We start from the raw sequence: 13,321 nt of genomic DNA on the forward strand, positions 1-13,321 counted from the left end.
TAAGTCTTTTTTCTATGTTTGTGAGTTAAAGAACTACTCTTAAAAGAAGCAAACTGACATGCAGGTAATTGCCAACTTACCAAGTCCAATCAAAGCCATTCTTGCACTTGTAAAATGATTCTGTACATAGTCATGTAACTGAGAAAGTGAAAACATTTATCAGGTTATACTGGTATAAATATAAAGAACTATAAAAATGTCAAAGTACAGTTTAGCAGAAAATAAAGTCAGGCTTAAAAGCTGCTGCAATGAACTATAAGGAACTACCTAGTACTGAATTAAATTGAGCTTTTAAAAGCCATTGCTAGAACTGAATGTGGTGATGGTTATGTAACTCTGTGAACAGAATAAAAACCTGAATTGTGCATTTTAAATGGTGAACTGTATGGTATGTAAATTACATCTCAATGAAGCTGTTAATGAAAAAAAACACAAAAATTAGAGCACATATTAGCTTGAATTTGAAGAAATGGGACTAAGTTTATAATTTTTATTATAATGTGATTTAAGTAGTACATCAAGTTCATCTTTATACAGGTAGTAATACAGCACTATTGTTAACATTCTACAGTAGAGCTAATAGTTATATCACTATATTCCTCTTGCCTGTCTTTGAAGATTTTTTTGCTATTAAGTTACTGTCTATACCAGGGTTTCCAACCTGGATGATTACAGAATTATTTTGGGAGCTTAACAAAAATTCATCAATGTCTCCCTACTAATATAGGCTAATACAGTAGATTCAATGTGAAATCTTGGAATCTTTATACAAAAGTAGGGCTAAAACATGCAATCTCAACTTTACTACTGCTCCCAAGAGAGTGAAAATTACTTCTTGGGGGAAGGAAATAAAGGAAATCCTTTATATATACAAATATACATACAGTGCATAAACAGATATACTGTATATCTGTGGTGTTAAAAATTCATGGCGGGGGGGTGGGTGGTGGTGGTGGCTAAAAAGGTTCCCAGACTAATGTTTAGACTTGCTGAAGCTCAGTTTATTTACAATTTGTGCCCTAAAACGAATGCTGTCTCCATCTATGGAGCCATCTTGGAAAGTCATATTCTATTTTCTTCCTGGTGCTGTTTTTCTACTGAATGCTGCTTTTGCTCAAAGTGTTCTAGCACCAATTTCTTTAGAATTTCCTTTAGCTTAGGGATAAATTTTAAAAATGCTAGTAATTTTGATAATCATGGTTAATATCTTCGTATTTTTCTGTGATACACACACCTTACTTTTTGAAAAATGGGTCCCCTTAATACATCCTATTCATAAATTATTTTCTTTACTTGAGAATATGCTATGAAAATTTCATTACCAATCATTACTCTTGAATAGTTGAATAGTATTCCATTCTACAGATATTTAATATGTTCTTTAACTAGTTCTCTAATATTGAATATTAAACTTGTTTCTAATTTTTCACAATTATATACAATGCTACAATAGACATCCCTGTTGGTGAATGTTCTGTTATGTGCATTCTTTTAGCTACCTCAATAACGTATCTTCACAGAGTGAATCTGATTTCTGGAAAGCTTCAGAAACTCACTAGAGCTCAGTCTTATGAAACATACTGGCTGTTCCAAGTTGGATGATACCAGTTCTAAATTTTTTAGAAAGTGCCATATAGGCATTAAATTGATAACTGAATAGTTTTCTTAACCAGGAAATAAGTCAAAAGAGGAAAGGGAAATAAAATTCAGTTTTCTATAGTGGACAATAAGAAATGAGAATTAAAAAAAAAAAACCTTAATTTCTGAGTCACATGTACTTTGAAAGTGTTGATAATTCCGTTTTTCTCCTAATGTCTTTTGCTAAAAAAATTATTGGGGAAGGGGGCTATGAATGGTAAGAGTAGAAAATTAATATTATATTCACAAATCTACACTTGCAGATTTAATGCTTAAAGTTCCATATTTTGGAAGCAAAGTTCTATGATATATACATAACTGTGACATGACAAATCTGTACTGCCAGCAAAGCGAGGCGGGTGTACAGGAGAAGGTAAACGCGCTGGTGAGCTGGCTGATGACGGAATGGGAGGCAAGGCTGTGGAGTGAGTGGTTAGTCACAAGATTATGGTATTTAAATATTTATATACTGCTTAAAAGACACATATACAAAGAAAAGGGTCTAGAAGAAAAATATACCGAGATGCTAACGAGTGCCTTCAGACATCTGAGATTTTTTTGGTCTTTATTTTGCCTGTCTTTATTTTCTGAAATTTCTGTAATGAACATGCCCCTTTCATAATAAACACTATTTTTTTTTTTAGTTGAAAGATACACAAAAACTGTTCAGTCAGAATTTTAGTTAAAAAGCAAGTTGATGAATGGGCAATTCCCTGATGGTTCAGGACTCTGCTCTTTACTGCAGGGTACATGGGTTTGATCCCTGGTAGGGGAACTAGGATCCCACAAGCTGCGTGGTATAGCCAAAAAAAAAAAAAAAAAAGGCAGCAAAGTGATGGGAAAAAAAGCAAGCAAGAGAATCTCTTAAATTAGAAGATAAGAAAATTAGCAAACAAAACTGAATGGTAGATGAACATTCAAATTAATGTGCAAATGAGCACATTTAAAAATGTAAGGTGCTTTATCAGTACCTCATCTGGCGTCACTTTTCCAATCCTATAATCAGGACAATATAAGGAATTAGCCAAGGCATTTCTGTAAGCGGCAGCATGCAAATTTTCAATGATGTCTGTAAAATAAGTAAAGAAGCAGGTACAGAAACATTATTTAAATAAAGACAACACCATGTAGAAAGCCTCAAAAATAACTATACAACTTTGGTCATCGCATTCAAACATCGAAAATTTATTATCATTTAACCTCTAGCAACTTCTAAAATTCTGCCAGTCGAATGTGCTGAGAAAAATAAGATTCTCTGATAGCAGCCTGTAAATGTCAGAATCCACCTAAACATTTCTCAAACTTTAATCTACCTAGTATCATCTGGAAAGCAGAATGGCCTGGGCTTCAGATTCAGAAGTCTGAGTTTAATCACTGTCTGCCATCGACTTGCTCTGTCACCTTGATTAAATCTGCTAATCTGGATTTTGTTTACTTCTAGGTTCCCTCTCTAGGTAATGAGGGAGTTGTCAGGATAAGAGAAGATATGAAAGTGTTAGTGTTAGGTCACACTGCTAGCTTCCAGGGGTCAAATGCTACTGCCAAGCTGCACTCCTCCCTGGCACTGTCCCTACTTCCCTGGTTCAGTGTCTTTGCTTGAGGAGTTTGTCTTTTATTTGCTAATTATTTGGGCAGTCCCTCTATGCGAAGCACTGAGTTGGAAATACAGAGATGAGTAAGACACACACACTCCAACTCAAAATGTTGAGGGGGAAACACTATAAAAGTATTATGGGGGTGATGTTAGTAGTGTATCACTAGGGAAGGGCACTGAGAACCGGAAAGGAGTAAGAGAAGTAAAATCTGGGATGAGGAGGTGTTTCCCGGGTGAAAGATCTGGGAAAAGCATTTCAGACAGAGGAAACAGACAAAGGCATAAAGTATGACAACAGTTTGATTCAAAAGGGAATTGCAGCTAGGAGGGAAAGAGATAGAGAAAGAAGGGAGGTAGGCAGGTGCCAGATCATTAGCGTTAACATATACGCTAAGTTAAAGACTCTGCATCTTATCTCATGGCTAGTAAGAAGCCTTTAAAGGATTTTCACTGGATTTTCATGTCAGAATGATCAACTATAATGGCAACACGGAAGATGGATTGAAGAGGTATGCCTGGGCAGAGAGACACCAGCCAGGGGACTACAATAATTGTTCAGGCACAAAGGATGAGGGCTGGAGCCTCACTGTTACCAGTGGGGAAGGAAGCTGCTCAGGACACAGAAGTCATCTTTTCCACAATATTACTATTCTATTTCTTTTATCAAAGGTCTGGGGTCACAAATTTATCACCATGAAATATAATACGAGCCAACAGGAGTCAAGCACTCACTATGTTCCAGACACTTGACAGGCCTGCATGTGAATGAAGTCCATGCCGTTCTGAGCCCCTGCAGCTGGTCACCCGCTTCTACCTCAGGGGTCTACCTGCACATTTCTGCTCCTACCAGAAGTTCTATGACTTCTGAGAATCAGTGGTGCTTTTTTTTAATCTTACAGATTTGTTCTGCCAGATATACTTGTCAAGATTACATAACCAAACCTTCTATAAACACAAACATGAATACAAAAAAGGTTTTTTTAAATTAAGTTGAATGCTTTGGAAAAACCCAATAAAAGGGAGTTGGCTAAACAATAACAGCAATATATAATAGTAAAAGTAGCAGCAGCAGCAATAAACTGCTGCCAGATTTGCTGTAAGTAAAACAATCATTAAAAAACACCAGGGGGTGCTCTGACACAACCTAGAGGGGTGGGAGGGAGGTTTAAGAGGAAGGGGACATATATATACATATGGCTGATTCATGTTGATTTAAGGCAGAAACCACCACAATATTGTAAAGTAATTATCCTCCAATTAAAAATAAAAGACTGTTAAAAAACAAAAAACACCAGGAAACTTCCCAGGTGGCACAGTGCTGAGAATCCATCTGCCAATGTAGGGTACATGGGTTTGATCCCTGGTGTGGGAAGATTGCACATGCCAAGGAGCAACTAAGCCTGTGTGCCACAACTACTGAACCTGCCGGCCTAGAGCCCATCCTCCACCCCAAGAGAAGCCCGCTTCCCCAAACAAGACAAAATCGCGCACAGCACGGAAGATCCGGTGCAACCAATAAATAAACAAAACAAAACAAAAATCAGTGGTGGAAGGATGGGCATAAAACACAGGTGAAAAGGCCTAGGATTCTGTAATAAATTTACATATTAACATGATGAAAAATAATCAACAATACAAATGTTTAGAAATGAACAATGTTTTAAAAAGTGGACAAATTTTTGGAAAGCGTTATTTTCAAATCCAAGGAGAAAAAGAATTTCAACAGCAATTTTACTCCTCTACAAATTGATTTTCTCAAAATCCCAGTATCTTAGAAACAACGGAATATAAACTGCAAGTGCACTTACGAGCCTGTGGATTCTGAAAAGCCACAGCTTTGTCAATCCTTAGCTGAGACTGAAGGGCAGCTACCTCCCAGCGTCGAAATTCTGGTGCTGTGGTGACATTGAGCAGGAACTCCATTAGAATATCACTACAGAAGACATGAAGCTCAGAGTTACCAGTCAAAAATTTAAAACGAACATCCATTCTACATAACTGTAATGCTTTTTATTAAACTTTAGGCAATTTGTGAACAATAATCCAAAACCAATATCAAAGGTTATGTCACATAAAAAGAAAAGAGTAGAACTGAACAACTAAGTATTTCTTTAAAAGCAGATCTTCTAAATAAACACACACAGGTACTCACACGTCATCCCGCAGGCATTCCACAGTATAGGCCATGTTTTCCCTTGTTGAAGTTACGCTGAGTCAAAAATAAATTACAGTGAATTATCTAAATCAGAAGAATAAGCTTTCTCTTATATCTTCATTAAATCAATCTTTTGGAAAAAATATTTTGAAGAATAAAAAGTATAAGTAATAGTGAACAAAAATATGCACACTCAACTTAAGATTTTAACGATTTAAAAAAATCTTAAATAAGAAAACAGTTAAGTATTTCAACTTGACAAAAAGGAAGAAAGTCCTGACATGTTACACACGGATAAACCTTGAAAACATTTTGCTCAGTGAAGTCAGTCAGTCATGAAAAGGTAACACACACTGTTTGATTCTGCTGATATGAGGTACCTAGAGTAGTCAAAATCACGGAAACAGCACAGAATGGTGCTTGCCTGGGGCTGAGGGAAGGGAAGGTAGTGTTTAATAGCTACAGAGTTTGGGTTGGGGAAGATGAAAACATTCTGGAGATGGGTAGTGGTGATGGTTGCTCAATGACACTTATTGTTACAGAACTACACATTTTAAAGGTGGTAAGTTTTATCTTATGTGTATTTTACCACAACTTAGAAAAGGCAGTTTTAAAGTTGAAGATCTCTTTGTATCCTTCCCAGGCTCTCACATTTTCTCCCACTTGAGACAAAACATAATTATAAACATTGCATATTATTTTGTTAAAAACCTCCTCATACCTTCAAAAAATCTGAAAACTTGTTTTCCACAAAACATTTTGTTAAGTCTACCATGTTGATACAGACTGAATTCATTTCTTAACTGCTGTTCATTCCTAACGGTAGTAGTCCCAGCATATTATTGTCATACTTTACTTATGCACCTCTTTAAAGACAGGCATTTAGATTGTTTCCAGTCACAATATAAAGAATTCCTTTGTGCATGTGGATTAAAAACTGTTAGGTTGTAGAATATGCTCATTTTTAATATTAACTGATATTTCTCGATTCTTTCCTAAGTAGCTATATCAACTCATACTCCCACCAGCAGTACAAAATGGTATTGAACTGTTGATTATAAGTAAAGATCATTGTTTCTGGCCTCTTCTGGGAACAGCCTATTCCTATCTTTGTTCCTATCCATTTACTCTTTGGTTGTTTTCCTAATTTGCGGTTCTTTAATTTTCCAAATAATCCTCTCCATATTACATATGCTGCAAATACCTACTTTTAGTTACTTAGACTTTTACTTTAAGGCATAAAGATGTTTTACATTTATGCAGTCAAATTCATCAGTCTTTTCCTTCTTGTGCCTTAAGAAACTGTTAACCACCCTGATAACAGAGAAAAGTTCCTTTACAACTGATCACCTTCTGGTGTTTTCACTATTTCCTATTATTTATTTTTAACAAACCTTAATGTACCACCAACTGCTTCAATTCCACGGGTTATCTTGAAAGATGAAGCTCCTTTTGTAGTCTTGGAAAAGAAAAAAACAACCATTTTTGGTAGTTTTTGATACCAAGTTTGCCAAACATCACTTTATGCCAAAATCTAATGTCTGTCATTAAATTCAAAAGGAATACTAACTAAAAATACTGCCTCCTTTTAAGAAATACCCAACAAAGTTGACCTAAAAGCACAAGTATAGATTTTCATATAAAGTACATTTAGATAAAAATTCAATTATCAAATACATGCTTGTTGGATTCAAACTATTGTGAAAGAGATTTGCATATGGGAAAAATAATTTTCTTTCAATTTCTGGCACTTCTTTTTAAAAATTAAAAAATGTCCTTTTTTTGGTACATGATTCTTTTATTTTTTTTAATTAATTAATTTAATTGGAGGGTAAATACTTTACAATATTGTGGTGGTTTTTGCCATACATCAACGTGAATCAGCCATGGATGTACATGTGTCTCACCATCCTAAAAATGTTTGTCTTTTTACTGATTTCTTATGCTCTAGCACGAACATCCAGATGGACACTAATTTACTGCTTCCCTGTGATAAATATCCTGTGATTTTTCACGCTATGTTAGGGGACTGTACTGCGTTGAAAACTGATCCCAAAAATTCATGTCCACCCAAGAACCCACAATAGTGACTCTGTTTGGAAATAACCTTTGCAGATGTAAATATTTAAAATGAGGTCATGCTGGATAAGAGTGTGCCCTTCAGTAAGAGGGATGTTTGGACACAGAAACACAGACAGAGAGGGCCACGTGAAATTAGGGGCAGATATTGGCATGATGCAGCCACAAGCCAAGGTATGAAAAGGACTGCTGGCAACCACCAGAAGCTGTGGGAGAGACAAAGGCAAGATTCTTCCTAGAGCCTTCAGAGGGAGTATGGCTCTAGTGACACCATGACTTTGACTTCTAGCTTCTAGAACTGTGACAGGATAAACTCCTGTTGTTTAAGCCACACTGTTTGAAGTAATTTGCTATGGCAGCTCCAGGAAACTAACATAGGGGTGTTGCTTTTAGTTTTTCTTTTCTGTGGGACCAAGATATCAGATTTCTAAACACACGGAAGTAGTAAAGATGCTTACCAAAGTGGATGCAAGACGAAGCAAATGAGAAGTTCCTAAATTGTTGGAGTTCTCATATCTGCTGCCTGCTTTAATGAACAAACCAATTCTTGACGTAGGAGCATAGTTTTCGAGAGAAGCAATCACTAAACCATTTGGTAACCTGGTAAACTGTATATAAAATAAAGCAGGGATGTGATTAATGTCTTTATATTACCAAGAACAGTAAGGTGTGTATGCGTCCAGTGAGTAACTCAGGGGGACTAACCTCAAGGTCCTGAGGATGTGGAGGGACTCCTGCAGGGGCTGCTGCGGCTTGAGCTTTAGGAGCAACTTTGAGGGAATAAAATCTCTAAACACAAAAAAGGACAGGTTACCACATTTCTCAAAAGAATAGTGCATTGTATCCGAGTTGGCCGAAGCAATAGAGGGTGTTCAGTGGTAAAAAACTCCATGGGAGGATTCAGCTGATTAACCTACTAACTAACCCACCAGTTAACCCATGCCACTCCTAAATCTCTATCTGTGATCTGCAGAGCTTGAAGGAATGCTGAGTTGCACATGTTCATTTCTTATATAAAGATTCACTGCATTTCCTTTTACCTTTTAACTACCTTATTAGAGCTCCAAGTAGCCCTTTCTAGGCTCTAATGCTTTGGAACTTTTTGAAAAAGTATGGAATAGCCACATTCATACCTTTTAATACATTTTAGCATTACTGCTTCTCTTATCTGCCTAAAGAGTCTGATCTTTTTAGTCTACTTTCCAATATGACTCCATTTCCTTAATCATTTTAGTAACCTTTAAAAAGCGTATCAAAGAAAACTTCATCCAAGCCCCCAAACATTTCCCCTAGTATCTCCACTCTCTTTTGTGCTACTTTAAGACTACACAACTAAAATTCATTTTTTTTTAATCTTCTTTGACTAATATACCCTGAGATTAACGACAGCTTCACCCATGGCAGATTCTCAAAATGTAATATGCAGCCATGGGAAGGGATCCTCTTAAACGTCAGATAATGGATCCAAAATGTGTAATTTTATTCAGCTTTTTTTTGGACGAATGATATATAATGCCACAGAATTAATTCTGATTATGTCGAAGGATCATAAGGTTACTAGTGGAGAAGTTTAGAGGAAAACAACAGAATAGGAAAAACAAGAGACCTCTTCAAGAAAATTAGAGATTCCAAGGGAACATTTCATGCAAAGATGGGCGCGATAAAGGACAGAAATGGTATGGACCTAACAGAAGCAGAAGATATTAAGAAGAGGTGGCAGGAATACACAGAAGAACTGTACAAAAAAGATCTTCACGACCAAGATAGTCACGATAATGTGATCACCGACCTAGAGCCAGACATCTTGGAATGTGAAGTCAAGTGGGCCTTAGAAAGCATCACTACGAACAAAGCTAGTGGAGGTGATGGAATTCCAGTGGAGCTATTTCAAGTCTTGAAAGATGATGCTGTGAAAGTGCTGCACTCAATATGCCAGCAGATTTGGAAAACTCAGCAGTGGCCACAGGACTGGAAGAGGTCAGTCTTCATTCCAATTCCAAAGAAAGGCAATGCCAAAGAATGCTCAAACTACCGCACAATTGCACTCATCTCACACGCTAGTAAAGTCATACTCAAAATTCTCCAAGCCAGGCTTCAGCAGTATGTAAACCGTGAACTCCCAGATGTTCAAGCAGGTTTTAGAAAAGGCAGAGGCACCAGAGATCAAATTGCCAACATCCGCTGGATCATGGAGAAAGCAAGAGAGTTTCAGAAAAACATCTATTTCTGCTTCATTGACTATGCCAAAGCCTTTGACTGTGTGGATCACAATAAACTGTGGAACATTCTGAAAGAGATGGGAATCCCAGACCACCTGACCTGCCTCTTGAGAAACCTGTATGCAGGTCAGGAAGCAACAGTCAGAACTGGACATGGAACAACAGACTGGTTCCAAATAGGAAAAGGGGTACGTCAAGGTTGTATATTGTCACCTTGCTTATTTAACTTATATGCAGAGTACATCATGAGGAACGCTGGGCTGGAAGAAGCACAAGCTGGAATCAAGATTGCCGGGAGAAATATCAATAACCTCAGATATGCAGATGATACCACCCTTATGGCAGAAAGTGAAGAGGAACTCAAAGGCCTCTTGCTGAAAGTGAAAGAGGAGAGTGAAAAGGTTGGCTTGAAGCTCAACATTCAGAAAACAAAGATCATGGCATCTGGTCCCATCACTTCATGGGAAATAGATGGAAAAACAGTGGAAACAGTGTCAGACTTTGTTTTTTTGGGCTCCAAAATCACTGCAGATGCTGATTGCAGCCATGAAATTAAAAGACGCTTGCTCCTTGGAAGGAAAGTTATGACCAACCTTGATAGTATATTAAAAAGCAGAGACATTACTTTGCCAACCAAGGTCCGTCTAGTCAAGGCAATGGTTTTTCCCGTGGTCATGTATGGATGTGAGAGTTGGACTGTGAAGAAAGCTGATTGCCGAAGAATCGATGCTTTTGAACTGTGGTGTTGGAGAAGACTCTTGAGAGTCCCTTATACTGCAAGGAGATCCAACCAGTCCATTCTAAAGGAGATCAATCCTGGATGTTCATTGGAGGGACTGATGCTAAAGCTGAAACTGCAATACTTTGGCCACCTCATGCGACGAGTTGACTCACTGGAAAAGACTCTGATGCTGGGAAAGGTTGGGGGCGGGAGGAGAAGGGGGCGACAGAGAATGAGATGGCTGGATGGCATCACTGACTCTGTGGACATGAGTTTGAGTGTACTCCGGGAGTTGGTGATGGACAGGGAGGCCTGGCGTGCTGTGATTCATGGGGTCGCGGAGAGTCGGACACGACTGAGCGACTGAACTGAACTGAACTGAACTGAACTCCCAGGATTAAATGAACATGCTGCCTGAGTTTCCCAAGGAGCCCCTCAGAGGCTGCAATGTCCCTGCTTCATGTTGTCCAGGAGGGCTGCTGGTTGTGCATTCAGCTTCAATGCTGTACTATCGAAAAGTTGGTTCCTAGTTTTCATTTGCTGTTCAGTTCAGTTCAGTCGCTCAGTTGTATCCGACTCTCTGCAACCCCATGAAGCGCAGCACGCCAGGCCTCTCTGTCCATCACCAACTGCTGGAGTTTACCCAAACTCATGTCCCTTGAGTTGGTGATGCCATCTAACCATCTCACCCTACGTTGTCCCCTTCTTCTCCTGCCCTCAATCTTTCCTAACTTCAGGGTCTTCTCGAATGAGTCAGCTCTTCGCATCAGGTGGCCAAAATACTGGAGTTTCAGCTTCAACATCAGTCCTTCCAATGAACACCCAGGACTGATTTTCTTTAGGACGGACTAGTTGGATCTCCTTGCAGTCCAAGGGACTCTCAAGAGTCTTCTCCAACACCACAGCTCAAAAGCATCAATTCTTTGGCACTCAGCTTTCTTTATAGTCCAACTCTCACATCCTTATATGACTAATGGAAAGACCATAGCCTTGACTAGACGAACATCTGTTGACAAAGTGACGTCTCTGCTTTTTAATATGCTGTCTAGGTTGGTCATAACTTTCCTTAGCGTTTTCAAGTTATAAATTACAATTAGCTTTGCTTTATCATCATCAATTTCATTCGCTGGGTGTGGTACAGTTAACTCTACTAGTGATTCTAGCTTTTGATTTTTCCAGAAAGTAAAAAATTTAAGATATGTGGGCACATCAGTTGCTAAGGTAGATCTAGGTGCTCTTCTCTCAAATGTGCCTGAGCAGTGACACTTTGTTGATAATGTACTTTCCATAATTTGTTCCATTCAAACCTGTTGCAAAGAATTATCCTAGTAATTGTCCATACAGTTACTATTTTGATTTAATAACAAAAGATGTATAAATTTATTCTTATGTAAAGTAAGTGTTGTAAGTAGAAACAACAATTGCTTTCAAGGTTACTGCAATTTGTTTACATTGGTCCTCTTCAACTGTTACCTTTGAGTTCTTTTTTCTACTGAAAGGTGAGGATGGAATGAATGAGGAGGAGGTTTTGAGGTCTTTTGCCAGTCCAACTGGACTTCCCTCTAAGGGTTATTAAAATCTCCGGTTAGTTTAGGGGTGCTAAATTTATCTATTTAAATATCAAGTACCTGGAAACTCCATTCTCTGGTTTTTCGAACCTTCTTCTAGAAGATTACTAAGTTACTTAGCAACCCAGGCTCTCTTGGTATTTTGAGCTGGATAATTCTGTTGTGGGTGGCTTTGAGCACTGAAGGATGTTCAACAGTAGCACTCCCCCGCCCCTCAGGTTGTCACAACCAAAAATGTCTCTGCTGCTGCTGGTAAGTCGCTTCAGTCGTGTCCGACTCTGTGCAACCCTATAGACGGCAGCCCACCAGGCTCCGCCATCCCTGGGATTCATTCACCAAGCAAGAACACTGGAGTGGGTTGCCATTTCCTTCTCCAATGCATGAAAGAAAAAAGTGAAAGTGAAGCCGCTCAGTCGTGTCGGACTCTTAGCGACCCCATGGACTGGTGCCTACCAGGCTCCTCTGTCCATGGGATTGTCCATGCAAGAGTACTGGAGTGGGTTGCCACTTCCTTCTCCAAAAAATGTCTTTAGATATTGCCAAATGTCCCCTGGGGGCAAAATTGGCCTCGAAGAGTTGTTTTAAACTCAGAGGTTGAGACTGGCCCCTCGTGATAACCACCAGTCCACAATGATATAACACTGATACTGGAGTTTGCCCCAAGTGACAGCTATGTGTCACTCGGACATGGAGGAGGAGCCTTAAGAAGCTCTAAAGGGAAGGCCAAGAACCCCTCCTGGATAAATATTAAAACGAGATCAAGAAAAACACATTTTATGCAGCCAGGACACGACGGTAACAATCAAGTTCCAGGTTCACTGAAAAATGCTATACAGGTATTAGCTCATTTTTTTTTCTTATTTATTCTTTTTTTTATAACCAATTTTATTTTATTTTATTTTTTTTGAACAGAGGAAAATTTATGCGTCGAACCTGGACTGGTCACTTATGATAATATACATGCTACAATTCCATTCTCTCCAATCATTCCACCTTCACCCTCTCCCACAGAGTCCCAAAGACTGTTCTAAATGCCTATGTCTCTTTTTTTCTTATGATTTTACTCATACGCCCGCTTAACAATTGGAGAAACTGATGATACATGATATGCCAAGAAACAAAGGCAGCAGCTGATAGGGTAGGGATGGGGGACTAGGTCTACACCGGCCTCCTGCGACCCATATTTCGCGGTCTCCTTCACCTGCACGCAAATGCAGCAATGACCTTCAAAGGTGTCTCCACCGAATCGCTTCACCTCTGCTCTCAAGCCCTCTCTCTCTCTCTCTGCCCGTTTTCCTGCATTAGGTTTCCTCTGCTCAGAGCATGAGCGGGCCTTCCAACGCCTGA

General features: G+C 38.8%; 1 protein-coding gene across 1 annotated transcript in view; it reads right to left on the bottom strand.

The window, feature by feature from the left end:
• The window catches only part of UQCRC2 (ubiquinol-cytochrome c reductase core protein 2), a 33,014-nt gene that overhangs the window by 19,383 nt on the left and 310 nt on the right, over positions 1-13,321 (bottom strand). The window contains exons 2-8 of the mRNA XM_055409630.2: positions 8,172-8,255; positions 7,925-8,074; positions 6,782-6,846; positions 5,385-5,441; positions 5,041-5,165; positions 2,610-2,707; positions 81-138 (exon numbers count right to left, since the gene is read on the bottom strand). Coding sequence (XP_055265605.1) covers positions 81-138; positions 2,610-2,707; positions 5,041-5,165; positions 5,385-5,441; positions 6,782-6,846; positions 7,925-8,074; positions 8,172-8,255 — 637 coding nt within the window. The remainder of the gene's footprint in view (positions 1-80; positions 139-2,609; positions 2,708-5,040; positions 5,166-5,384; positions 5,442-6,781; positions 6,847-7,924; positions 8,075-8,171; positions 8,256-13,321) is intronic.

This window comes from Moschus berezovskii, chromosome 27, assembly GCF_049115385.1.
Source record: "Moschus berezovskii isolate FMDL1 chromosome 27, NW_MosBer_1.0, whole genome shotgun sequence".
NCBI classification, from domain to species: Eukaryota; Metazoa; Chordata; class Mammalia; order Artiodactyla; family Moschidae; genus Moschus; species Moschus berezovskii.